This window comes from Desmodus rotundus, chromosome X (genome assembly GCF_022682495.2).
Source record: "Desmodus rotundus isolate HL8 chromosome X, HLdesRot8A.1, whole genome shotgun sequence".
Lineage (NCBI taxonomy): Eukaryota > Metazoa > Chordata > Mammalia > Chiroptera > Phyllostomidae > Desmodus > Desmodus rotundus.
In genome coordinates, this window is record NC_071400.1 from 75,800,065 (window position 1) to 75,827,922 (window position 27,858).

General features: G+C 37.9%; 1 protein-coding gene across 2 annotated transcripts in view; it reads right to left on the minus strand.

Moving 5' to 3' along the window:
- Positions 1-1,402: 1,402 nt before the first annotated feature.
- OTC (ornithine transcarbamylase) overlaps positions 1,403-27,858 on the minus strand; it is a 93,864-nt gene continuing 67,408 nt past the window's right edge. For both annotated transcript variants that reach the window (XM_053917680.2, XM_024563674.4), the window contains exons 6-10: positions 26,565-26,687; positions 19,673-19,726; positions 19,450-19,599; positions 16,349-16,486; positions 1,403-2,667 (exon numbers count right to left, since the gene is read on the minus strand). In XM_053917680.2, coding sequence (XP_053773655.1) covers positions 2,608-2,667; positions 16,349-16,486; positions 19,450-19,599; positions 19,673-19,726; positions 26,565-26,687 — 525 coding nt within the window. In that variant the 3' untranslated portion in view covers positions 1,403-2,607. The remainder of the gene's footprint in view (positions 2,668-16,348; positions 16,487-19,449; positions 19,600-19,672; positions 19,727-26,564; positions 26,688-27,858) is intronic.

Here is a 27,858-nt window from a genome sequence, read left to right on the forward strand (position 1 = left end):
AAAGCAAAGCACCTATTGAAATTTGTTCTGAAAATTGTTCCCTCTGGGTGGACTACTTATAAAAAAGTCACTCCTTCCTCCTGGCTGCAAGGACTGTAAGGGGGCTCAAGACTTGGTAACTGAAGTACAGACCAGGTTTCAACCCTTACTCATACTTTTCACCTGAGACCTTTGCCCAGTGTATGGTTTGCATGTTAATATATAGTATTCCTGGTTGTGGGAGTCTGATCATTGTGACTTGACTGTTTTTTAATTCTTTGATGTGACCTTTCGTATTTGTCAAAAGACATCAGTCCTAGAAAATTGCTAAGTGGTACCATATCTCAAGACATGCCTCAACCATCTCCATAATCTAAACATTGATGAGGGCTTCCAAGACAAAAAGCTCCCCTCAAAAAAGAATGTGTTATGGATACGCTCTCCATAAGTATTTGTCAGTCGTTTTTATCACATGAGAAGACTTACCTTGGAACTTTTGCATTGGACCAAGGGGCCCCTGACATTTTAAATGAAGTTCTAGTGTTGCATTGAGTTATTTTACTAAAGTTCTTGGAAACCTATCACTGAAAAAAGCAAACAAACAAGGGATGATTCTTCCCTGACATTGAAATCATTGCAGTGTAATCACTTGATGTTTTTACTTCCAGTGTTACAGTGGAAAAAGCCTGGAAGCAAAGAACTCTTTTGCTAGTTACAGTAATAAAATAGATAGGATCTATTGTGTACACCAGAGACCCAAGCATCATTGCTGGAATTTTTGTTAATCTTTGTCATTGCAGTAATTACATAGGAAAGAGAATGAGGGAGGAAAGGGTATAAAGAAACAGATTAAAAAATAGTTTGGGAAAAATTAAGCCTACTTTTTCCTTCCCTGTTTTCTTTATTCCTGATAATATAAATAATGTCTTCCTAAGATGAAAAATTAAGAGAGGAAGTATATTTCTACAGATTTGAGTTGAGAAAGATATTAAATTCCATATACATGAAAAAGAAAGCTCTAGGACTTTTTCAGGTAAAGTGACTATATGTTAGCAAGAAAATGATTATAAGTTTTTTTTTTTTTTATTGAGGGATGGAGATTATACTGCCACTTGGTTCAAAGAATAAGTAGTAAAAACATCAGCTCATTACCATAGGGGACCATTTAGAAAGTGGAAGGATACTCAGGATTATGTCCTTTACATGTAGGCACTTTGAGGGAGAGGCTCAACAGACCACATGATACCTTCTGGTTAAATCATTCCTATACCCTCTGCTGAAGGCAGACAGTCCATTAAACTCCATTCTTTCTTTCTTAAGTGCTCCTTATAAATTACCACAGACACAAAAATCACCTTTGATATTTACTAGAAAAAATGATTTTTCCCCTGTAACATTATAAGCCTTTTTTCCCTACAAAATGTTTTATTGCATCTCCATTACAAATCTAATTTGTCATTTATCTCTTACTTATTTAAGTCATAGATATCTGCTGAAAAATATCAGCCAACAAGCCTGAAAACATTCTTCTAATGGGGGAGGTAGAATGCAAAAGTAATTACTTTTTTGTTCTCTGTAAAATACACTATTTTCCCCTGTAAAACATATTCTTTTTTAAGTTCCAATTATGTTATTTAAATTTTAGCCAAAAATTTTCTAATTATATCATAAAAATTCAACACTTCAAATTTTAGTCACCCACAAGAGACACTAGCTCTAATTACATTATATTAATCTAGTAGTGTAAATTTTATTATCTTCAAGAAAACCTGGAGGAATATTGGGCTACAACATGACAAGTAGTGGATTTACAAAAACATCTAGTGCATGGTGTGAGTAGATGTATGATAAGCACAAACATGAAAAAATTTAAGTGCTCCTGCTGAAGAATTTGAACCTATGAAAATGTCACTCTAACGGATCTTACGCTGCTAGCTAGATACCCATGGTTTTACCACTGTTCACAAATGTTTCCTTAGTGTTGTAACATTAAGTACTCAGTACAGAAAAGAGATATGTGCTGTAGAAGGACCCTCCTTCCCAGAAATGACTGGAAAAAACTCTAGAGTTGGGGCAGAGGTATAGCTGTTTTCTAAGAACTTCATCATTTGCCTCCATAAGCAAATGTCTGTCTACCTCATTTGCCTGAAAATTGCAATATATCAGTAAGATGGTTCATTTGGCTTCTTTGTTGGTCCTGGGAATATGAACACAGCCCACAGATCTATTAGCAGCAGACCTGTCTGGTAAATGTTTACTTACATATTTGTTTGGGTGATAATTTATTAAGATAAAAGGCATAGGTTACATTTAATGGCTTATACATTACATATTATGAACACAGTATTTTATGTTTAGTTGAAGTAAATGTATATGATTATTAATATGATGACAAAACTCAGAAATTGTGAATTAGTTAATTTCAAGTCAAGGCATGTATTACAGTGCATCGGTACTTAAATTAAGGAGTTTAGGAAAGTTTCACGACGGCAAAGCAATATCATATTGTTCACCTATACCATGTATCAGGATTTCTTTATTTCTCTTAGATTCTTTTCTCCTTTCCCCATAAACTGACTCATTCTGCTACTGAAGAACATTGTTTCTCTCTTGACAAGCATCAGAGCATTAAAACTTTGGCTTCTGGAACTGAGGTGAATAATCTGTCAACAGGGACACCATGACAGCCTACGATGACACAAGAAAGAAAGAGAAAAAAGAAATGGTATTAGCAAGAGTCTGCTTTAGGACCTAAGGAAGAGGAAGTGGGTTGCAGCTTTGAAGGCCTTTGGTAAAATATGTTTTCCCAAGGAAATGATAAGGGGCAGTTTCAATCTAACATTTATTTTTGCTTAAATAAAGGAAGATCAGGAGGAATCAGACTGACACAAATATATGCACAAACACTATACTTACTTAGGCCTCATTCCAGGACTAATTGAAATGATATATCATGGTGGTAGCCATGATTACATTTTCCAGTCATAAGTGAAACCTAGGTATTGGCTGGTTTTAAAGAAATATAATCCCTCCCATCCTCATGTTTATACTGTGGTTTAGTCATTTGTAAGCTAAATTAGATGTAAAATAATACAAGTAAATCATCTGAGATAACAAATAATGTCTATCTAAATCTAATTCCTCATGAGAAAATATTTATAGCCAAGAGTACAACTTCCCATTAGGCTGTCAGCCACAAATAGTAATTTTCACTTTCACTCTTCCCAACCTCCACTATAATGGTAATAGTATTGATATCAAACAATGATCACAAATGTTTATTGAGTGTTCTGTGCCAGACTAAGTGCCTTATCATGTGTTAGTGAGTTAAGAAATATTTGCCAAGCTCTATGCTAGGTACTGTGGTGAGCTAGAGAGAAATATTTATGCATTATCTCATTTAATGCAACAACCTTCTATGGTAGATTCTATTATCATTTATAGATGAACTCTGTCCTGGTAACGAAAGATAATATAGAACTGGGTTGGGACCTAGATTTTTCTGAATCCACTCTTAAGACGTAGTTTCACTACCTTTCAGGTACTTGCTTTCCTTTCCACCAATCTCCATATGTGTCCCTAGCCTATATCAGAAATGCAGGTCTTAAGTTTAAAAGGTGTTCATTGAGCGTATTTATTGAGCAGTCATCATGTGCTGGGCCTTGTGCTGAGTGCTTTCTATGTACCCTAACATTTAATATCCTTTCATACCTTGTGAGGTGATAAGGGACATACAATACAGATGAGGAAACTGAGGCACGGGTATTTTCCTGAGTGGTGGTAGTAAAGCATGACTCTGTACCTCCCTGTCCCTAGACCTTGATCACTTTGCTCAAATGACTCATCTCATTTAATCCTTGCAATCTTATGAAGTTGTTTCTATTTTTTATCCCCATTTTTATATGAATAAAGTGGGCTTTGAGAAATTACAGTACTTGATCAAGATTACAAAGAGAGCCAGGATTTTAACCTGATTTCCAAAGCCTATGTTCTATAACAGGTACCCTATATTGCCTTCAGGCTATACAAATGTATTGAACACATATTCAGGGTATTTGTCAGGCACCATTCTAGGTATAACAAAGAACATTACAGCCAAAATCAATGCTTTGATGCATTTTTCATTATACGGAGTGTGTGTGTGGGGGGCAACAAACAAAATATCATTAATGTCAAATAATGTTTTATTTTCTAAATGTCATTAGAAAATAAAATAAAAAATGGTATAAAGGAGCCTGGGGAACCACTTAAGAGTGGTTGGCCAGGGAATACTTCATTAAAGGAATGACATTCAAGTTAAGATCTGAATGACAAGAAGAAAGTAGAAAGGCCAAACTCTGGGATGAAAACATCTTCCAGGTAAAACATTTTAAGCTTTTTTATAAGTTCCTGGGACCACATTTAAGGCTTGGTTTTGTTCTTAATTGCCATTACTTATATCAAATTTATTTTCAAAAGTAAAATCTTAGGAAGTCAACTTGAAGTAGAGTTTACAGATTTAACTATAAATAAATAAATGTACACAGACAGTTAAATTGGCATTTTGGAAAACCAACAATTTTTTTTAACTATAAGTATGTTCCTAAGCAATAGAAGAAAAAAGCAAACAAAATATAACCAGAGACATTGAAGTTAAGAACAATCTAACAATAGCCAGGGCGGGGGTGGGGGGTGGGGGCGGGGATAGTGGGAAGAGGGTATTACAGGAACTACTATAAAGGACACATGGACAAAACCAAGGGGGAGGGTGGAGAGGGGGGAGGGAGGTGGGTTCACCTGGGGTGGGGTAGAGGGATGGGGAGAAAAGGCATACAACTGTAATCGCATAACAATAAAAAAAAAAAAAAAAAAAAAAACCAACTATAGTATGTTCCAAATATTGCATGGGACATTAGCTATACTAAACAATTATTTGTTTATCTGAAATTTCATTTTAAGTGGGTGTCCTCTGTTTTATCTGACTCCTAATATGGAGACTAGTTAGTGAGTATAAAACACTGTGAATTATATTTGCATTGGTGATGTGTGTCTGAGCATGAGCTGATAGCAATGCTTTGAAGTGTCAGCTGTTTGCAAGGTCCCTTTAAGTTACTTTAGCTCCACAGTAAAATTTGTAGGCAGAAGAAGAAACCCTCCTGATTTTGTGAGTCATACAGCCTTACTAATTATTGAAAAATACAAAAGCAAGCTTTTGGTGAAGGAGAGGGTGTATTTTTTTTTTAAAGGCCTCTGCATTATGGAGAGAATGATGTGATTACTAGAGTGTTCTGAAAAACACTGCTGGAAATCACCCAGCATGGAGGCCTTAAAAAGCTATTGAGTGCTGAAAGAGTACACTTTTACTTTTTAAAAGTTATATGCTTTTAGAACAAGTACTTCACCCTATTTAGTTATATAACTTAGTATATACCAATCATTATGGGCATCTCAGAACTTGAAGGTAGGCTCTATCTTTCTTTCCTCCTTCCAACCTGGTATTAGATGAACTATGTGAAAATCATTCTCTAGACTGTAGTGCTGTTCAATAGAACTTTCTGCAATGATGGAAATGTTCTATGTCTGTGCTAGCAACTACAAATAGTGTAGCCACCAGCCAAATGTGGCTATTGAGCCCTTAAAATGTGGTTAGGAGCTTCTGGCCAAGATGGAGGCATAGGTAGATATTTACTTCCTTGCACAACCAAAAGAAGGATAACAACCAATTTAAAAACAAAAAAACAACCAGAACTACCAGAAAATCAAACTGTATGGCGGTCCAACAACCAAAGAGTTAAAGAAACATTTATCTAGACTGATAGGAGGGGCAGAGATGTGCAACATGGCAGTGACTGACAGACTGGGGTGGGTGAGTCTGTGGCTGGTGGATGGGGCAGTCCCACATTTGGGTACTGATAAGCCAGGGGGAACAACTGGGGATTGAGACAGACTATGCAACTAAAGCCTCAAAAACTCTGGCTGTAAAAACCTATGGAGGTTGTGGCAGCAGGAGAAACTCCCAGTCACACAGGAGAGTATGTTGGAGGGACCCACAGGATGCTAGAATATACACAAGCCCACCCACCTGGGAATCAGCACCTGAAAGGGCACAATCCTCTTGTGGGAAGTGAGGGAAGTGATTGAAAGTGGGGTAAGAGCCAAGCAAGCAGCATTGCTCCCTCTCTGACCCCTTCCCCACACAGCACAAAAATACAGTAAAGTGGATTGCCCTGCCCTGGAGAATACCTAAAGTTCCACCCCTTACAATGTAACAGGTGTGCTGAGATAAAGAAATATGGCCTACATGAAAGAACAGATCAAAACTCCAGAAAAAGAAACTAAGCACTGAGAAGATAGCCAACCTATTAAATGCAGACTTCAAAACACGGGTAATCAGGATGCTCACAGAAATGATTAAGTATGGTTCCAAAATAGAGGAAGAAGTGAAGGCTATTAAAAGTGAAATAAAGGAAAATATACAGGGAACCAATAGTGAAGGGAAGGAAACTGGGACTCAAATGAAATATTTGGAACAGAAGAGAGAAATAAACATTCATTCAGTCAGAACAGAATGAAGAAACAAGAATTCAAACAACTGAGGAGAGGTTTAGGAAACTCTGGGACAACTTTAAACATTCCAACATCTGAATCATAGGTGTGCCAGAAGGAGAAGAGGAAGAGCAAGAAATTGAAAACTTATTTGAAAAAATAATGGAGAACTTCCCCAATCTGGCAAAGGAAATAGTCTTCCAGGAAGTCCAGGAAGCTCAGAGAGTCCCAAAGAAGTTGGATCCAGGGAAGCAAACACCAAGACACATCATAATTACATTACCCAAGATTAAGAATAAGGAGAGAATCTTAGAAGCAGCAAGAGAAAAGGACAGTTACCTACAAAGGAGTTCCCGTAAGACTATCAGCTGATTTCTCAAAAGAAACCTTACAGGCAAGAAGGGGTTTGAAAGAAGTATTCCAAGTCATGAAAGGCAAGGACCTACATCTAAGATTACTGTATCCAGCAAAGCTATCATTTAGAATGGAAGGGCAGAAAAGTGCTTCCCAGATAAGGTAAAGTTAATGGAGTTCATCATTACAAAGCCCTTTATATGAAATGTTAAAGGGACTTATCTAAGGAAAAGAAGATCAAAACTATGAACAATAAAATGACAACAAACTTACAACTATCAACAAGCAAACGTAAAAAAACAAAACAAAAATGAACTAAGCAAACAACTAGAACAGGAACAGATTCACAGAAATGGAGATCATATGGAAGGTTATCAGTGGGGAGGTAGGGGGTAAAATGGGGGAAAAGGTACAGGGAATAAGAAGCATAAATAGTAGGTGCAAAATAGACAGGGGGTGTTGAGAATAGTATAGGAAATGGAGAAGGCAAAGAACTTCGTTGTACAACCCATGGACATGAACTGAGTGTGGGAGAATGCTGGAGGGAAGGGGCTTGCAAGATGGAGGGGGAGAAAGGGAAGAAAAAATAGACATATGTAATAGTGTAATCAACAAAATATACTGGAAATATGGTTAGTATGCGTGAAGAATTGAATCTTAAATTTTATTATATTTTAACTAGTACAATTTTAAATCTAAATAGCCACACACACCTAGTATCTACTGTATCAAATAAGAAAATTCTAGAGAAAAATAAGTATTGTGCCTTTACAATAACTCAGAAAAGTGTAACAAAGAAGTGCTGAGCCTAAATGCCATTCTAAATAAGCTGTCTAAGAATAATTTGTTTGTCTATAAAATAAGAATTTAGACTCTACAGTCTCTAAACTCTCATCCCACTTGAAAATACTATGAACCGTATGAACTTTTATGATCTGTACAGGCTGCAGGGACCCAATATTTATTTTTAAATCTCCAATGCCTGGCAGAGAATCTGGCACAGAGTGGATGTTCAGCATATGATTACTGAAGAGAGCTTAACTCATTGGAATGTCCAAATTATGTAGCTTAGAAACACAGAGTGCAGCATGTGTGTCATCACTTCCTTTCCAGAATGTATGTCAGGTATCACTAATCAGCTATGCCACTCTTTATTTACAAAACCTCAAGCAAGCTTAGAACCTTCTGAATATAGTACTCCAAGTAGCCTACTGATGGTATTGAGGACCTAAGTTTAAAAATCATTTCCCATCTATATAGCTTGATCCCCTCATTTTGAATATGAGGAAATTGGAACCTAGAGAGGTAATAGTTATCTAAGATGACACAGCTGACTAGTATTAAAGGAAGTTATAGAATTCAAGTCCTCACACTCCCACTTAAATATCATTTGTATTTTAGACTCTCACCCTTATTTTAACATAGCTATGCTTCTTGCTTAAAATATAATTTCCCCTAATAACAGTGGGTACTTCAGGAATTTGGGGGAATGGAGAAATAGTTTTAGAACATACAAAGATGGAAAATGGGTAGGCAGAAGATTTCATTGTGTGTATATATGTATGTATGTACGTATGTATACACATATATTTATATACTGATATTCTTAAAACATTTCAACCATGTGAATATATTATGTATTTAATTTTTAAGATAAATTCAATGATGTTGTTAAATAATCTCATAAAACTTGAGGAAGTACAGAGGTTCTCCATAACTGGTATTTTAGAAAGCTTTCTTTTAGTTTCCCCACTGTCCCCCCGAATTTTTTTAATGTTTATTGTTCTTCAACTACAGTTCTCTGCATTTTCTCTCCATCCCTCCACCCACCCCAACCGAACCCACCTCCCTCCCCTGCCTCCATCCTCCCCCTTCATTTTGTCCATGTGTCCTTTATAGTAGTTCCTGTAAACCCATCTACCCACTGTCCCCTCCCCACTCCCCTCTGGCTATTGTTAGATTGTTCTTAATTGCAATGTCTCTGGTTATATTTCGTTTGCTTTTTTCTTTTGTTGATTATGTTCCAGTTAAAGGTGAGATCATATGGCATTTGTCCCTCACCACCTGGCTTATTTCACTTAGCATAATGCTCTCCAGTTCCATCCATGCTGTTGCAAAGGGTAGAAGCTCCTTCTTTCTCTCTGCTGTGTAGAAATCCATTGTGTAAATACACCATGGCTTTTGGATCCACTCAATTGCTGACGGGCACTTAGGTTACTTCAGGTACTTGACTATTGTAAATTGTGCTGCTATGAACATTGGGGTGCATAGGTTCTTTTGGATTGGTGTTTCAGGGTTCTTAGGGTATAATCCCAGCAGAAGAATTGCTGGGTTAAAGGGCAGTTCCATTTTTACTTTTCTGAGGAAATTCCATACTGTTTTCCATAGTGGCCTCACCAGTCTGCATTCCCACCAACAATGTACTAGGGTTCCCCTTTCTCCACATCCTCTCCAACATTTGTTTGTGGATTTGTTTATGTTGGCCACTCTGACTGGTGTGAGATGGTACCTCATTGTGGTTTTAATTTGCATCTCTCTGATGGCTAGTGATGCTGAGCATCTTTTCATATGTCTCTGGGCCCTCTGTATGTCTTCCTTGGAGAAGTGTCTGTTCAAGTCCTTTGTCCATTTTTTACTTGGGTTGTTTTTCTTCCTGGAATGGAGTCATCTGAGTTCATTATATACTTTGGAGATCAGGCCCTGCTCTGGGGTACCATTGGCAAATATATTTTCCCATACTGTTGGTTCTCTTTTTATTTTAATGCTGTTTTCTTTAGTCATGCAGAAGCTTTTTATTTTGATGAGGTCCCATTTACTTATTCTTTCCTTTATGTCCCTTGCTTTAGGGGACGTGTCTGTGAGGATGTTGCTGTGTGGAATGGCTAAGATCTTCCTGCCAATGTTTGCCTCTAGGACTTTTATGGTGTTATGACTTACATTTAAATCTTTTCTCCATCTTGAATTTATTTTTGTGTATGGCGTAAGTTGGTGATCAAGTTTCATTTTTTTGCACGTAGCTGTCCAGATCTCCAACACCATTTGTTGAAGAGGCTATTTTTGCTCCATTTTATGCTCCTGCCTACTTTGTCAAATATTAATTGACCGTAAAGACTTGGGTTTATTTCTGGGCTCTCTGTTCTGTTCCATTGTTCCATGTGCATGTTTTTATGCCAGTACCAGGCTGTTCTGATGACAGTGGCCTTGTAATACAGCTTGATATCGGGTATTGTGATCCCTCCTGCTTTGTTCTTCTTTCTCAAAATTGCTGCAGCTATTCAGGGTCATTTATGGTTCCATATGAATTTCTGAAATGTTTGTTCTATATCTGTAAAATATGTCATGGGTACTTTAATAGGGATTGCATTGAATCTATAAATTGCTTTGGGTAGTATGGCCATTTTGATGATGTTAATTCTTCCAATCCATGAGCATGGTACATGCTTCCATTTGTTTGTATCTTCCTTAATTTCTTTCTTCAATGTCGTGTAGTTTTCCGAGTACAGGTCTTTTACCTCCTTGGTTAGGTTTATTCCTAGGTACTTTATTTTTCTTATTGCTCTATCAAATAGGATTTTTCAGATTTCTGTTTCTGCTATTTCATTGTTGGTGTACAGGAATGCCCTTGATTTCTGAGTATTGACTTTGTATCCAGCTGTTTTGCCAAATTCATTTATTAGGTCAAGTAGTTTTTTGGTGGAGTCTATAGGATTTTCCAAGTACACTATCATGTCATCTGTAAACCGTGACAGTTCCATTTCCTCCTTTCCAATTTGGATGCCTTTTATTTCTTTTTCTTGTCTGATTGCTGTGGCTAGGACTTCCAATACTATGTTGAATGGGAGTGGTGAGAGAGGGCATCCTTGTCTTGTTCCTGATCTTAGTGGGAAAGCTCTAAGTGTTTGTCCATTGAGTATGATGTTGGCTGTAGGTCTCTCATATATGGCCTTTATTATGTTAAGGAATGCTCCCTCTATTCCCACTTTGCTGAGTGTTCTTATCATAAGTGGGTGATATACTTTATCAAATGCTCTTTCCACATCTATTGATATGATCATGTGATTTTTGTCTTTGCTGTTGTTGATGTGATGTATTATGTTAATTGATTTGCGAATATTGTACCATGCTTGCATCCCTGGGATGAATCCCACTTGGTCATGGTGTATGATCTTTTTAATGTATTGCTGGATGTGGTTTGCCAATATTTTGTTGACAATTTTAGCATCTATGTTCATCAGCGATATTGGCCTGAAGTTTTCTTTCTTCGTTGTGTCTTTATCTGGTTTTGGGATGAGGATGATGCTGACATCATAAAAAGAGTTTGGGAGTCTTCCATCAGTTTGGTTTTTTTCGAATAGTCTGTGAAGGATAGGGGTTAGCTCTTCCTTAAATGCTTTGTAGAATTCTCCTGTGAAACCGTCTGGTCCAGGGCTTTTGTGTGTTGGGAGTTTTTTGATGACTGCTTCAATTTTGTCTGCTGTTATTGGTCTGTTCAGGTTTTCTGCTTCTTCTTCATTCAGTTTTGGAAGATTATATTTTTCTAGAAATGTGTCCATTTCACCTAGGTTTTCAAATTTCTTGGCATACAGTTCTTCGTAGTAATTTCTTACAATCCTTTGTATTTCTGTGGTATCAGTTGTAATCTCTCCTCTTTCATTTCTAATTGTGTTTATTTGGATCCTCTCTCTTTTCTTCTTGATGAGCCTGCTTAAAGTCATGTCGATTTTGTTTATGTTTTCGAAGAACCAGCTCCTGGATTCATTGATCCTTACAATTGTGCTTTTAGTCTCTATGTCATTTAACTCTGCTCTGATCTTGGTTATTTCCTTCCTTCTACTTGCTCTGGGCTCTCTTTGATGTTGTTCCTCGAGTTCTTGTAGGCGTAGGGTTAGGTTGTTTGTTTGATATGTTTCTATCTTTTTAAGGTAGGCCTGTATTGCTATGAACTTCCCTCTCAGGACTGCCTTTGCTGTGTCCCATAGGTTTGGGGTTGTTATGAGTTCATTTTCATTTGTTTCCAGGAAGTTTTTGATTTCTTCCCTAATCTCGTTCTTGACCCATTCATTGTTTAATAGCATGCTATTCAATCTCCATGATTTTGAGTGTTTTGGGTTTTTTCCTTTGGGGTTGGTTTCTAGTTTCAGTCCCTTGTGGCCAGAGAAAATGCTTGATATGATTTCAATTTTCTTGAATTTGTTTAGGCTTGCTTTGTGTCCTTTCATGTGGTCTATCTTTGAAAAAGTTCCATGTACACTTGAAAAGAATATATATTTTGCTTTTTTGGGAAGAAAAGCTCTCTATATATCAGTTAAGTCCATTTCATCTAGGGTATTGTTAAGTGACACAATATCCTTCTTGGTATTTTGTTTGGAAGACCTGTCCATTTTTGATAGTGGGGTGTTAAAATCCCCTACTATGATTGTGTTGCTGTCAATATCTTTCTTGAAGTCCTCCAAGATTTTCTTTATGTATTTGGGTGCTCCTATGTTGGGTGCATATATATTTACAATGTTTATGTCTTCTTGGTGGATTCTTCCTTTCAGTATTATGAAGTGACCTTCTGCGTCTCTCTTATGGCCCTTCTTTTGCAGTCTATTTTGTCTGCTATGGGTATTGCTACCCCAGCTTTTTTTTTCCTGTCCGTTTGCTTGGAAAATTTGTTTCCAGCCCTTCACTTTCAGTCTGTGTAGGTCTTCTGTCCTGAGGTGGGTCTCTTGTAGGCAGCATATGTGTGGGTCATGTTTTCTTATCCATTCAGCTATTCTATGTCTTTTGATTGGAGCATTTAATCCATTTACATTGAAGGTTATTATCGATAGGAAGTTATTCATTGCCTTTATTCCTACTTGTGTTCCTCTGTCTTTCTCTTTTCCTTCCTTTCCTTAAAGCAGTCCCTTTAGCATCTCTTGCAGAGCTGGTTTGGTGGAGCTGTATTCTTTTAGACTTCTTTTGTCTGGGAAGCTCATTATTTGGACTTCTATCTTGATTGAGAGCCTTGCTGGGTAAAGTAGCCTTGGTTGCAGGCTTCTGGTTCTCCTTACTTGGAATATTTTTTACCATTCTCTTCTGGCTTGGAGCGTTTCCATTGAGAAGTCAGCTGCTAACCTTATTGGGGCTTCCTTGTATGTTACTTCCTGTTTCTCCCTTGCTGTCTTTAAGATCCTCTCTTTGTCTTGGAATTTTGCCATTTTAATTATGATGTGTCTTGCAGTGGGCCTCTTTGGGTTCCTGTTGCTTGGGACTCTCTGTGATTCCTGGATTTGGGTGACTTTTTCTCTCCTGAGATTAGGGAAATTTTCCATCATTACTTTTTCAAACAGGTTTTCTATCCCTTGCTCTTCTTCTTCTCCTTCTGGTATCCCTATTATGTGGATATTATTACATTTCATGTTGTCCTGCATTTCCCTTAATCCCTCTTCATTCTTTCTGGGCCTCTTTTCCTTTTCTTGCTCTTTCTGGGTGTTTTTTTCTACTTTTTCCTCCAGCTCCCTGATGCGATCCTCTGCTTCATCAAGTCTGCTTTTCATTCCTTCTACTGTGTTCTTCAATTCAGAAATTGTATTCTTCATTTCCTCTTTGCCCTTGTTGATAGTTTCTATTTCCTTTTTCATGTTGATACAGTTTGCTATGAGTTCATTGTAGTTTCCCTGTAGTTTCTGGTAGTTCTCTGTGAGCTCAGTGAGGTTCCTGATAACCATTGCTTTGAACTCAATATCTGATAGTTGACTTACCTCTATTTCATTTAGCATTCTTTCTGAGGCTTCCCCCTTTCCTTTCATTTGGGGATTGTTTCTTTGCCTTCCCATTGTTTGTAAGACTCTTCTTGTTAGTCTCTGCTTCTGAAATTGATCTGTTCTGACTCCCTGGGTTTATGGTATGAACTTTTATGGTAGAATGCCCGTGGGAATCATGGCACCGTCTCCTTAACCTCCTGAACTCACTGGTCTTGGGCTGTCGTTTATGTTGGCTGTCTGTATGTCTTTGGTGTTTGTTTGTTGTTGGGTCCTTCTCTGATGGGTCCTTCCCTCGATCTGGTTAATGCAGGATCATTCCGTCCACCACGTCTTGTATTCTGTTGTGCAGATGTGGACAGTTTCTGTTGAAGCTGATTCTTCTGTGTGTACAAATTTTTGAGGCTTCGCTCTTGCTCTTGTTGAGTTTTTTGTTCTGAGCAATTTCTCCACTATTTAGTTGTATTTCCAGATCAGTCCTGGATTCAGGTTAGTGTGGCTTTCTCTCCCTTCTTCACCTTCTTCCGTTGTTATCTGTTGGTTGTTCCTTTGTTGGTGGGTTTCCTCTTCCAGCAGGTGTACTGGTATTCACTGCTCCCACCTTGCAAGTTCTTTGTCACGGAGCCCGCAGACCTCTGGGCTGGTGCCAAGAGGCTGAGGACCGGGGCCAGGGTCAGGGAGGTGGGCGCACATGGCTAGGTGCTGCCGGTGCTGCTCCAGCAGGCCGGCATTCTCCCTGGCCGCGAATTTCTATGAGGAACTATTTTAACAGATTTAGGTTGATTTATTTTTGTAACTCCAATCAGATTCTGATAAAGCCTGGAGCTTGAGGAAAGTATTTTTTTGCTATGTTGCTTCCTGAAGTATATGGTTGGACAGTTCACTTTTTTTTTTTCAAGCCTTTTCTAAGTAGGCATATCACCTGAACAGTAATCAAAGCATCATTTTTCTTTCTTCATTTCTTAAAGATATTGTCTGTGGATGCTTGCTGTTGTCTGCTTGTCTGGTTTATGGTGATTCTATCTTTTATATTCTGTTGTTTGCCCACACAGTTTCTTTTTCATCATCTACATCTTTGTTCCTCAGATGTGGTCCACAGGAGAGCAGTATCTGCATTACCTGGGTCTTGTTAGAAATGTTAAACTTTGGCCCCCATCTCAGACCCACTGAATCCAAACTTGCACTTTAACAAGATCTTTAGGTGATTCAAATGGACATTAACGTTTCAGAAGCACTGATCTATGTGACGTGGTGATTGCCAGCTAGTCACAATTAGCATCCTGAAGTGGCAAGCTGGCAGGTACAATAAAAAAAACCAAACCATCCTTCTTATTAAATATGACAAGTTTAGGCCTGATACACAACTTTCCATTGCAAAGGGAGTCATTATTGGCTTCCAAACAGCCATAGTGGAGCTTGAATTTCTGCTGGCCACTGTATTTGATCAACAATGAAGATGACAATGGTGATAATTATAATAACAGTATTTATAGTTTATTAGGTGTCATACTGTTTTATATGTATCATTTTAATGTTCACAGTAATTTCATCAACCCTCACTTATAGAATAGATAATTAATAATAGTGCTTGCCACATTGTTTTTCACTACTCTGGAGACTGAAAGCTATAAACCACATTTCCCAGACTACCTAGCAGGTAGGACACAGACATGACACTTAGTACCATCTACTCAAGACTTGGAGCCATAAGTGAATTAAATGCAGTGGAAGCCTTTCTCTGGGAGACTGGATCTTATAGTGCATGTGCAGACAGAGGTATCTAGTTTAGCTGGGGCAGCTATAATGCAGTATCTAGCATTTAGTTTGAAAGGCCTTAGTTACCACCTTATGTATTGTTGTGTCAGTGGTGTTTTGGCTATAAAAGTACCACAGTTTTGTTGGGCAATTTTCCTGCCTGTGTTGTTTCTGAATGTGTGGTATCCAAGAATGATTCACTATACCCTCTTTCCCCAGATATTCTGAGAGCTGCTTAATGTCTTTCAATAAATTTCTTTCCATTTATCTACCTAGAGTAGATTCTATCGTTTGCCAGTAAAACCTGGCTAATATAGTAATTGAGATCAGTTAAATTACTAAAAGCTGAAAACAAAAAATGATGCTACTAAATTATTACACTTAAATATTCAGTTTTACAGAAAAGAAGGTGACATTTGGGATATTGTAATGCAGAGACTTGAGATTAATATTTCCCAGAATAGCAGTGAAGAAGATGAAATTAGTAGCATTATGTTAAAGGGACCAATAATTTTTGTTAGTTTTGCTGCAATTCTGGAAATGTTCCATATCTGAAAGCAACTGTGTCTGTGTGGCCAAAGTCAAGTAGAGAAACAATTATCTAAGCAAGTTATGAAGGCAAGAAAGAGAGGAAGAAGGAAATAAGATTACTTTAAATGCTTATTTTGTAGCAGGCACTGGATAAGGGCCTGTAAAATAGGAATTATACAACTTGTAACTGTTGGCAGGCAATGGTGGCTGGTGCTCAGACTGACCTAGAGGAGTAAGAATTTCAATTAAAATAGATAATTTTGGAGTGGGGTTAATTTTACTCAATTAAAATACACTGTAAGTGATAATAAGCAATAATAATCGGTTATGAGCTTTCTGGAAAGAAAACAGATGCCATATAAGCAAGTAAAGTAGGTGGATAATCTCAGTTGCTAATGGTTTGCCAAAAGGCATGAATGACCTACCTAGGGCCACAGAGAGAACTCCTTATTCTCCATTCCCTATTTCTTGCTTACCATGATTGTCCACTTTCTGTTTTCAGCCTCTGGGAATACTAGTGATCGTGGAGAATAAAACACTTCATCATCCACTTCTTCTGGTTTTCTGGGCAAGCAGTGTAAAAATGTCCAGTCAGAGGCAGCAACTTTAGCAGTCTAAGGAAGAGATGGGAATAAGACTGTGTTTGAACTATTATACGTGGCTATCACATTTGTCTTCTTTAATATTTAATAACACATATGGCCTGGAGTCAGAGATCATTGCAAAGTGAGAGATGAAGGAGCATGCAAAGAGATAAAGAAGGGTATAAGCTCAAGGCACGCAGGGGAAATGTATATGGTACTTTCAACTCTTGGAATTTATTGTCATTTTTGTATTTGGGAGATCATCACTCTCAATTAAACCACTAACTCAGGTTTCTGGTACTATGTCTAGGGGGATAGTGGACATTCCAGTAAAGAACTCTACTAGTATCGTATGTGGATGATAGCAAAAGTCACTGATTATACCCCAATATATTTTAGAAGTTCCTTTTATGTGATTGTGTTGTATTTTGAGCTTATCTCCAAATTATTCTTTTTAGCACTTAAAGCATACTTTATCACCAGTTAAAACAATTTTGTAGAAGAGCACTGAGATAAGAGTGCATTAAACAGGGTTAGGGGCATTGTAGTATATGTTTCATTCTTAATGCAAATGTTCTAATAGTTTTAATATTTTCCAACAGTTAATTCCTGAAAATTACATTTTCCATCCATTTCCATTGTTCAGTTACAGATTCAAAACTACATTTCATCATAATTTCTTACCTCAAAATTACTGCCTTTGCATTTAAAATTTGTTTTACCTCCCACTCTAGGTCTAGGTTCAGAACCTTCTGAGCTTCTAAATACTGGGAAAGTGACAAGGGAAAAGAATAACATTTGAACCTGTCATACATCAGTGAGATTAATGCTCTTCATGCCTACAGTTCCAGCAACAGAAAAACGTCTACGTTTGTCAAGGTAAGTATGGGGTAAACCACAGAGAATTTTAAAATTCTCCATGGATACAGAGAACATATTGACAGCTGTCATAGTGGGGGAGCTGGGTGAAAAAGGTGAAGGAATTAAGAAAAAAACCCTAATAGACAACAGTATGTTGATTACCAAAAGGAAGGGAAGGATGGGGGGAGGTAGGAGAGGGTAAAGGGGGAATAAGTGGTGATAGAAGGAGACTTGACTTGGGGTGGTGAACACACAACACAATATAAAGATGACGTATTATAGAATTGTACCCCTGAAACCTATATAATTTTATTAAGCAATGTCAGCCCAATAAACTCAATTTAAAAAAAGAAAAAATATCTCCACGAAAATATTTGCCACATATATGACAAGGGATTAGCTATAATTTATAAATAACTCCTATAACCAAGAATAAAAAGCAAAAAGTAGAAAATGGGCAGAGGATATGATAGTGACTTATAGAAAAAGACATGGAAGCGGCCAATAAACACAAAAAGATGTTTAACTTCATTAGTAATCAGTGAAATGCAAATTTTAAAAAACACGAGATACCAATTTTTTAAATTAAAAATGTAAATAACTAAGGATGGAAAAAGTTTGGAGGGAGTATTAAGTTGTCAATCCTTTTCAGATGGTCAATTTAGCAGCATTTCCCATGTTTTATAATGTATATGCCATTTCGCCCAGAAATTCTTTATCTAGGGATCTATTCTCCAGTAAGATTTTCACATAGATATATGTATAAGGATGTTCATTGCAGTATTGTTTGTAAAGGACACATGGACAAAGCCAAAGCGGGGTAGGATCAAGGGTGGGAATTGGGGATGGTTGCGGTGGGGGAAGTGGTGGGGAGAAAATGGAGACAACTGTTCTTGAATAACGATAAAAAAATGTGAAAAAATGCAAAAAAAAAAAAGAGAGAGAGAAAGGAAATAGCCTAATTTTTTTAACAGGAAGCATTTTAAGTGAGTTATAGTCCATTCATACTTTGGAATTCTATGCAGCCACTTAAAAGAATGAAAAATATCTAAGTGAATGGATAAGTGAAAAATGTGAGTTGGAGTAATATACCATGCATGATAAATCAATAGTTGTGTGTATAGGCATATGTAAATACACAGAAAAGTTCTGCAAAGAGATGCATCAGATTGATAAACACTGGCTGCCTCTGGGAATAGTCACTGTTAAAGGGAGGGAGAAAGACATTTTCACTTTTTATTTTTCCAACTTTATTCTATTGATATATATATATATATATATATATAGAGAGAGAGAGAGAGAGAGAGAGAGAGAGAGAGAGAGAGAGAGAGACCACTTATATTTATATAATACTCTATCAATAAAATATCTACTATAATTACTTAATCCCTTTCTCTACTAAAACAGATTAGTTACTCTGCTGACAAGATCCCAATGTCCACCTGACTTTTAGGGTTTTCCTCCAGGACAGTGGTTCTCAAAGTGTGACCCTTGAGCAGAGGCATTGCATCACCTGGGAACTTGGTAGAAATGCAAATCTTGGGTGTCACCCCTGACCTACTGATTCAGCATCCCTATGGGAGTGGGGTCCTTCCAGCTGTATATTAACACCTCCTCCAGACAATTCTAATTCATGTTCAACATTAAGCATTGCTTCAGATATTCATGAAAGGCATCACAATAGATAGGAGTCCCCTGGGAATGCCCTGGAGGAAGTTAGCAAAACTCAACTGGACTTGTGTCCTTAGAAAACAGTCAAGGACTGGCCTGAAGAACATAATTATGGGGCATTACTTAGAGAAGAAATCATAAGAAACTGCATGCGACAGAAGTAACCTTATGTCTCTAAACATATAAAGTGTAAAGCATTTTGAAGCCTCCATTGCTGTGAGAGAGAAAAGTGAGCTTCTTTCTTCTGCCCGGGTTTCAAATTCCTTCAACCAGGACAGAAGTGTCTTTCTAAAGGATATAGCTAATCTTCAGGGGTAGAGAATTCCTTAGGGGACATAGTCAGTGGGTCCTTCATAGGGAATGAAAGGACAGTCTGCTCTTCCTAAAGTGAATGAGTGATTAGATGGTTCTGGACTTTATGAATGGACTTAATGAACCTTCAGAAAGGCATCACTTTGTACCTTCATTGTAATCTGGTAACCTTGGAAAGCCTGGAGACGCTTTTTCTTTTCCTCTTCTTGTCCCATGCTTATCCAAGTGTCTGTAATTAATACATTGCCTCCACGAGCTGCTTCCAATGGATCATTTGTCAGCGACAGCTTGGTACTGTTCTAGAATACACAAACATGCCAATTAAACATGGGACAGATAAAGGCAATAATAACTTTATATATAGGAACATACCTCCTTGGCATACTGTTCTGCCAACTTGATTACACCGGGATCTGGCTCATAACCCTGCAGGGGGAAGAATGTAACTGTTATTTAGGTAACTTTATTCTATATGCTTTCTTACATAAGGATTATATTCTTTTCAACAATATTCCCACTGTTCTTCCCTTTTTATGCTTTAAGTTGTAGTGCAAACTGAAAGGCCAGTTTCCCATCCTACCAGACTGCTCATGACCCAGTAAGGCCAGTTTTCCAACCCACTGGGCTACTCATTACTCAGTTATCCCGACTCACTTGGTAGGCCATGGCTTAATCAAAACTCTCTCCCACCAAGAATAATAGACATCTGATACCAGCCATAATGACTGTTGGTCAGAATGACCTTCCTGTACCTGGGAACAGCCTGGTCCCTTACCTTACCCATCCCTACTCACATCCTGAAACCCTGAGGCAACTGCCCAGAACAAGAGACTAACCCTTCCCTCAATCCCATACAAAACATGCACTTTTTCTTTAAAAAACCCCATTCCTGCCTTCCCCCAGGGCTGCAATGGGTCCAGACTCAATCCACCTGTAAGCTCAGCATCAAATAAAAGCACTTGGATCAGATCATCCTGCTCCCCCTGCCTCTATCTCTCTCGCATTTCTAATACAACTGCGTTCAGCAGTATATATTTACATCTTGATCAAACCTTAATAGTGCCTTGGCATTTAAAAAGATAACCAATTGTCCCTTTTTCTTTTATTGTTTTGGCCTCTTTAGTCATAAAGCCAAACAGAGTAGTGTGCTTTTTAGCTCTTGGTTGTACTGCTTCTTATTCCTCTAATAGCTTAAGAGGATCATATACATAATTCTACAACCTTATGCATTTTTGTCTGAGTCTTTCCACAAGCTGTTTTTTTTTAAATGCTCTTTTGTCTGAAATGCTTTTCCACACCCACTCCATGTGGGTAACACTTTCATGTCTCAGCTCAAATATTTCCTACTCAGAAAAACCCTCTGTGACCATCCCAGCTAAATACTAACAGCCTACATGCACACATTCTTTTGCACTCACCAACAAGAGTTCTGAGTGCTGGGCACTTGCTCGGAAATGGCACTTACACAGCAAGCACACTGTTTTTGCTAAAAATACATTTGTTTGGGATGGTTTGGTGAGAGAAGGGTCAGGATTTGAGTGAGGCAAGCGAGGTGCCTAGGGCACAAAATCTAAGGAGGCACTCACTGTCAGAATCCTGCATATACAAATTTTGCACCATAAGGTACCTCACTTGCATGCCCTAGCCTCAGCTCCAGGTGAGACGACATTATAGGAGCAGCTAAAACCCTCACACTATTCCAGACCCCACAGATGGCCCCTCTCCTTCCATCCTCTCCTTCCAATCTGTTCTGTACATTATAACAAGAATTGTTTTCTCTGAAGCCTTCAATGTTTACTATTTGTTTCTTAAGTCAAAGCTGATTAAGAGTATCAAGGCTCCCCACTGACATCCCCTGCTTCTGTCTGTTTTAATTTTTCCCAACATCTTGTTGTAGGAAAGCCTATCATACTGACATCCCTGCACATGCCTTGTCCTTTTCTGTCACCACAGCCTTTTACCTTTGAGCACCATGCCCTTTGTCACCTCCTTGGTGTCTTCAAAGGAACATGTCAGCTCCTTTGTCAAAACTCCAGCCCAGCTTCAACCTCTACACCCTCCACATAGAAGTCTTGTCTGTCCAAACACCATAATTATTTTCACCTTTTCCCTCATGTTTCTCATTTTCCTGAATTCTTAGCTTTGATTATGAGTTGGTTTTTATAAATTCTCAGTAGGTAATTGTGGTGGACACTGCGATGTGCCACCGAGATTCCCATTTATAAATAAAGGACTTATTCCACAGATGCTGGGCATGTTGCTGAAAGATGTCCTTCAGCTCTCACCCTTCTTTGGGCACTGCCTCAGCTGCAGGGAGCTGATACACCCAAGGTCTCATACCTTTACAGGACAAGCTACATTTCATGAGTGGTTGACAGGAGGGTATGAAAACCACACTCCCTCCTCCCACCTCAGAACAGCTCTGAATGGACATCTCAGATCTAGAACTCTAGAACTTTATGGAAAGTTAGCAGAAGCGCTCGTTGGGCCTGTATCACAGCTTTGTTTCTCCCTCTGCTCACTCATGCTTCCTTTACCTCCCTTGCACAGATGTTGATCTCAAGGGCACACCCTAATAAACATCGTGTGTGATAAATTCTGTCTCAGAGTCTGCTTCCCAGGAATCTCAACCTGTGAAATGTATGTTCAACTTTATTCATTTGAAATTGCTTTTATTTGCACATGATTGTCTACCACAATTCCTTCTTTCATTATAAAATTCTTGAGGAGAGAAACTATTCAGCCCTGGCCGAGTGGCTTGGTTGGTTGGTGTGTCATCCCATACACCAAAAGGTTGTGGGTTTGTTCTCCACTCATGTACAGGAGGCAACTAATTGATGTTTCTCTTTCACATAGATGTTTTTCTCTCTCCCTTCCTCTGTCTCTAAAATCAATCAACAGATCCTAGGTTAAGGATTTTTTTAAAAAAAGCTATTCAGATGTTTATGATGATGGCTACGGAAATTTTAGCAGCTTTACTACCCTTTCAGCAGCCATACATTTTAGAATTTTGTTTATCGGGATTTGGGGAAGGTAATTAATAAAGGTTTGGTAATTTGGTAACTAATGTTGTGAGCATTCATACTGGTATACATAAATGAAAATACTTGGCTATTACCTCATGTGCTTCCTGCCCTGAAAATTTAGCCTTCCCTTTGAAGAGCAGGTTTTTGTACTCCCTAAGTATAATCTTTCTTAGAGAAGGAATCAATAAGTACCTAGAGAACCAATGGAGAGGTTTGGAAATTAGAAAAGCATCCAACCTTGCATGCACTGGGCCATGACTAAGAATACAAAGTGGAATTCTTTATTCACAGCTCAGCTTTCAATACTAAATCACTCATTGGTTTTTACATAAATGTTAAAACCAGAGGAGGAAGATGATTAACAAACTCAGTTCAGTCTAAATATCCACTTAAAATGATGTTAAAATCATTACCATCAATAGTTTATGGAGCAGTTTTACAATCAAGGACAAAATTATGTTTTCTTGAACATGTAAGTTATTCTTGGTTGAAAAATAGGGAAATAGATTAATTAGGGCCTTGGAAACTTTTCAGTGCTTCTTAAATTTACAATAAATCTCCTACCTCTATCTTTAAAGGAAATAGGTCTACTTATGAAGTGGTACAACAACTTCTACACTATCAAACTTTCCAGAAGACATTTTAAAACTCTTACTCCCACTAAGAATTAACCAGGTTTTACTACACTTTATCATTTAAATGTGTTTCTGCATAAGAACAATGCTGAAATTACTCTTTAACATTGGGATTTTTTCCTTTGATGCTAATAAAACATCTTTGACATGCAATAAAACGTTTAAATCATATTTCTCCAACAAAATAAATCCTTTCCAAAAACATCTTATAGCAAGGAACAATTATCGTTAATGTATGTTTTATCTGTAAAAACTAACTGCAGTAATAGTTCACATTAATACAGCGTTTCCTCAAACTAGATTTGTAGTGAGAGTACTAATTCTTCCCATAAAGTGAAGAAGCACCACCTTAAGCACATGCCAAATCTGACCTTTATTTCCATTCAAGCTGAACAGAAAAGAATTATCTGTTGTAAGAATTATCTCTCTGAGTCCCAGAAGTTTACTATAATAGGGTGACTGCTTTTTTTATTCTATGGCAAGTGTATTAGGCGGAATAGTGTCCTTCAAAAACTTCATTCCCACCCAGAATCTCAAAATGTTCCTTATTTAGAAGTAGGGTCTTTGCAAATGTCATTAGTTAAGATGAGGTCATACTGGATTGGGGTGGGCCTAAATTTAATATGTCTTCATAAAAGAGGGACATTAGTAAAGAGAAACACCAACAAAAAGGGAAGGAGATGGAGGCAGAGGTTGAAGTGATGCAACCACAGACCAAGGAATAATACCTGGGGCCACCAGAAGTGGGAAGAGACCGGGAAGGATCCTTCCCTAGAGGCTTCAAAAAGAGTATGGCCCTGCCAGCACCTTGATTTTGGACTTCTAGTCTCTAGAACAAACAGTGAAACAATAAATTTCTGTTGTTTTAAGCCACCAGCATTGAGATAATTTGTTAGCCGCTGCAAATTAAGGCAGCAGAGTGCATTGAGTCAAACTGATCCAGCAACAGCACTAGGGAAAAGCATTTTGTTTCATTTTGTTTTGTTTTGGCGGGATGTAGCAGACAATGCTGATGCTCTACCCAGATGCCATCAGAAGGTCCTTTTTTATAGCCTTTGCTCCCTCTCCCCATTTCAGTGTGCTTTTCACACAGAGAACTTACTCTTCTTCAGAAAATGACTCTCTGGCTACCAGCTGCCTTTCTTGCCAGAAGTGCCAGGAGATTTGTCACCCCATGTCCTCCCCTTGCTGCCCTTGACCAAGGACTGGTTCAAAGGATGAAAGGATGAAAGCCCACTTTCCTTTCCCCAGGCTGGAATAACTCAGTTATTCAGGGAACCTGTGGGATCAAGCTGAAGATCCCTTTTGTGAGACTGTGCCTGACATAGCACTAGGGTGACCAAATTATCCTGGTTTGCCTGGAACTATCTCAGATTGAGTACTGACAGTCCCATGTCCCCAGAAATCCCTACACTTGAGCAAACCAGAATGGTTGGTCACTGTAAATGGAATTCTTGCTTAGATTCTTCCCTTTCTGTGTTTTGCTACCTCTATTCCCCCACAGGCTTCCCTTAAGAGTCCTTCCTTAATAAATCACTTGTATATAAATCTTCCTGGGGGTCTCCTTGTGGAGAACCTGGCCCAAGACATTGGTAGAGGGTGGGGGCGAATACTGAGTGCTTGAACACCTCAAGGACTGGAATATTTCATGTTGGAAAAATTCAGCTATTAATCTACATTCTGAAATTCAAGTTTAGTGATTGACAAATAAACATCTCAAACTCAAGAAGCAAAAACTGGGAGGAATTTTCATTCCTCAAATATTTACCTCTGGATATCTTAGCTTACCAGAGTAAACCACAGCAGTGACTATTGAGATAATAGCAAACACATGCTTGATTAGAAACATACTGGTGCACAATAATTGTGACTAGTCATCAATAATGAGATGTTCAATTCTATCTTTTACTTTCTTTTTGAATGGTTTCTATTTAGGGGAAGCTTCCTTTCAAAAGACTCCTGATAGAATATTAGTATTCAGTAAAAACATAATGGGGAAAACAATTCAGTAGAGATGGGATTTTAAAAAAGATTTTGTGGGAATCTTTCAGGACTGCTTTGTGTATGAGTCTATTGTAGGGTTAATTTTTATCCTCTAAAAGGCCTATTTATTTTGTAAAAGGTGAAAGATTTATACGATCTGAAGAGAAACCAGAGTATGGAGGCCTATTTATTTTGAATGAAGCTGCAGGTATCTTAATCTAGGGCTTGTCCTAGGAGAATCTGCACTTTTTATTTTAGTATATTTTTTATGCTTTTATGTTATTATGTAGGTAGAACATTCACATGTTAAGAAATTCAACCCATATAAAAGGATATACTGTGAAAAGAAAGTCTTCCTCCTACCTCTATTCTTTAACCTCCCAGTGCCCCTTCTCATAGCAACAACTACAGTATATTACCAGTTCATTATGTCTCAGAAGGGTCACTTTAGACCTCTGAAAGAAGTCCTGCTTCCTGTGCATTCTATGAGAGATTAGCAGCAATGTAGGAAGTATGTGGGGGTCAGGTTCACAGCCATGTGAGACTGAAATTTTAAAAGCTTATGAGTCCCTCAAGTTAAGCTTGAAGAACTAAGCTGGTACACATGCTATCACTGTGACTTTCACATTAGATTGACATTTGTCTATCACAGTCAACTGTTGTCCAAAAATACTATATGGAAAATTCCAGAAATAGACGACAGGTATGTTTTCAATTATGTGCCATTCTGAACAGTATGATGAAATTTCACACTATCCCTCTCATCTCATCCAGGATGTGAATACAGCATATCCATGCTGTATACACTGCCTGACCTTACTCGCTTTATAGCTGTCTCAGTTACCAGATCAGCGGTTGAGGTATTGCAGTGCTTATGTTCAAGTAGTCCTTATTTTACCTAATAATGTCTTAGTCACCTCACTTCATCTCATTATGTAGGCATTTTACTATCTCACATTGTCATAAGAAGGGGGAGTGCAGCACAGTAATATATTTGGAGAGAGACCACATTCACATCACTTTTATCACAGGATATTGTTATAATTGTTCTATTCTATTATTAGTTATTGTTGTTAATCTTTTACTGGGCCTAATTTATAAATTAAACTTTATCATAGGTATATGTATAAGAAAAAAACAGTGTATATAGAGTTCAGTATTCTCTGCAGTGTCAAGCGTCTACTGGGGTTCTTGGAATGTATTCCCCTGGATAAGGGAGGACAACTGTACTAGAAAAATGACAGCATTCTCCCCATGCCTTGTGAGTTCTATGCTGTCTGGATTTTATTGCTTTCTTCAGCCTTTGTGGTACCAATGCACAAGGATGCCAATCATCATCATCACAATGGCTGGTTTCAGGGCATTTGAGGGGACAATTCAGACATGCTTTCACACAGACTCGTAGGATGAAAGGCATCAGCCACAACTATCTCTATTGTAGAGATAGGAAAGTGGGCACTCAAGAGGTCAAATAGCTATAACAGTAGCACTGGTAATATAACCTAAATTTTGTGGCCTCACCTGTGCTCTTGAATGGTAGAGAGGTTTGTTTTCACTGGCTAACTGCATCTGGGGATGATTTAAAGGGGAGGTTAATTTCAAGGCACAAAGTTTCCCTACCTTTGGAGTAGCTGCCTGAATGTGCATTCCGAATTTTGCTGCACTCATCATGATGGAGTGCAGGATGTTGTTCCCATCCCCAATCCAGCTGAGGGTAAGGCCTTTCAGAGAGCCATAGTGTTCCTAGAAGGCAAGAATGGAGGAGATTATATAAGGGAGGGAATCCACTTATGTGAAACAATTATTAGAGTTACAATAAAAGAAACCATCTTCCAATTTTAAGGCTTTGTTGAAATGATTCAACTATTTTTTGCATTATACAGAGCAATAAATAACATGAATGTACAATCACAAAAAAATAGCAAAATGTCCTCATATCTTAAACCAAGACATCATATGAACTCATATGAACACTCACATTTTCAAACTTTCAAATGTTAATCTTTATTGTATTCATTCATTCATTCAACAAATTAAGAACCATCCATGTCCATTTTTCCTTGGCCCTGGAGATGTAACAATGAGCAAAAGAGAAAATAAATTCCTACCTTTATGGACCTTACATCTATTAGTATAAGAAAAGAGAAATACAATGTACCTAGAACAGTGTAGCACGGTAGTTGAGTATGTTCCCAAGTATATAAAGTTGAAAAACATGCCCATTAATACTCTGAGCTGTTTACAGATATAGAGATGTATAGCTAAATTATAAACACATGCCTAAGAATTATAAATATAGATACCAGGATAATAATTTCCTTGTGGGGTGGGAAGAAATGAGATCAGGAAGAGTCACACAGTCAGCTTTAATTCTATTTGTAATATCTTATTCAAAAACAACAAAAAAATCCTAAAGTAAGATTTGACAAAACTATATATATGATGGGCATGTGAGTATTTGTTTTATTTTTCATAGGTTTTATATATTTTTATGTTTATAAAAATAAGATAAAGCCCTGGCAGGGTAGCTCAGCTGGTTAGAGCATCATCCCAATATGCCAAGGTTGCAGGTTCGGTCCCTAGTAAGGGCACATACAAGAATCAACCAATCAACCAACCAGTGGAACAACAAATGGACATTTCTCCCTTTCTCTTCCTTCTTCTCTCTCTAAAATTTATCAAATATTAATAAAGAAATAAAAATATTTTTAAAAAATAAGATAAAAAAGATAAAGGCTAAGCAATTTGGAAATCACAGGACTAGGTGGCTAAGGTAGGATTTAAATCCAGGTCCATCTGATTTAGATTCCATGTTCTTTTTTTAAGATTTCATTTATTTATTTTTAGAGAGAAGGGAAGGGAGGGAGAAAAACATCAATGTGTGGTTGACTCCCACACACCCCCTACTGGGGAC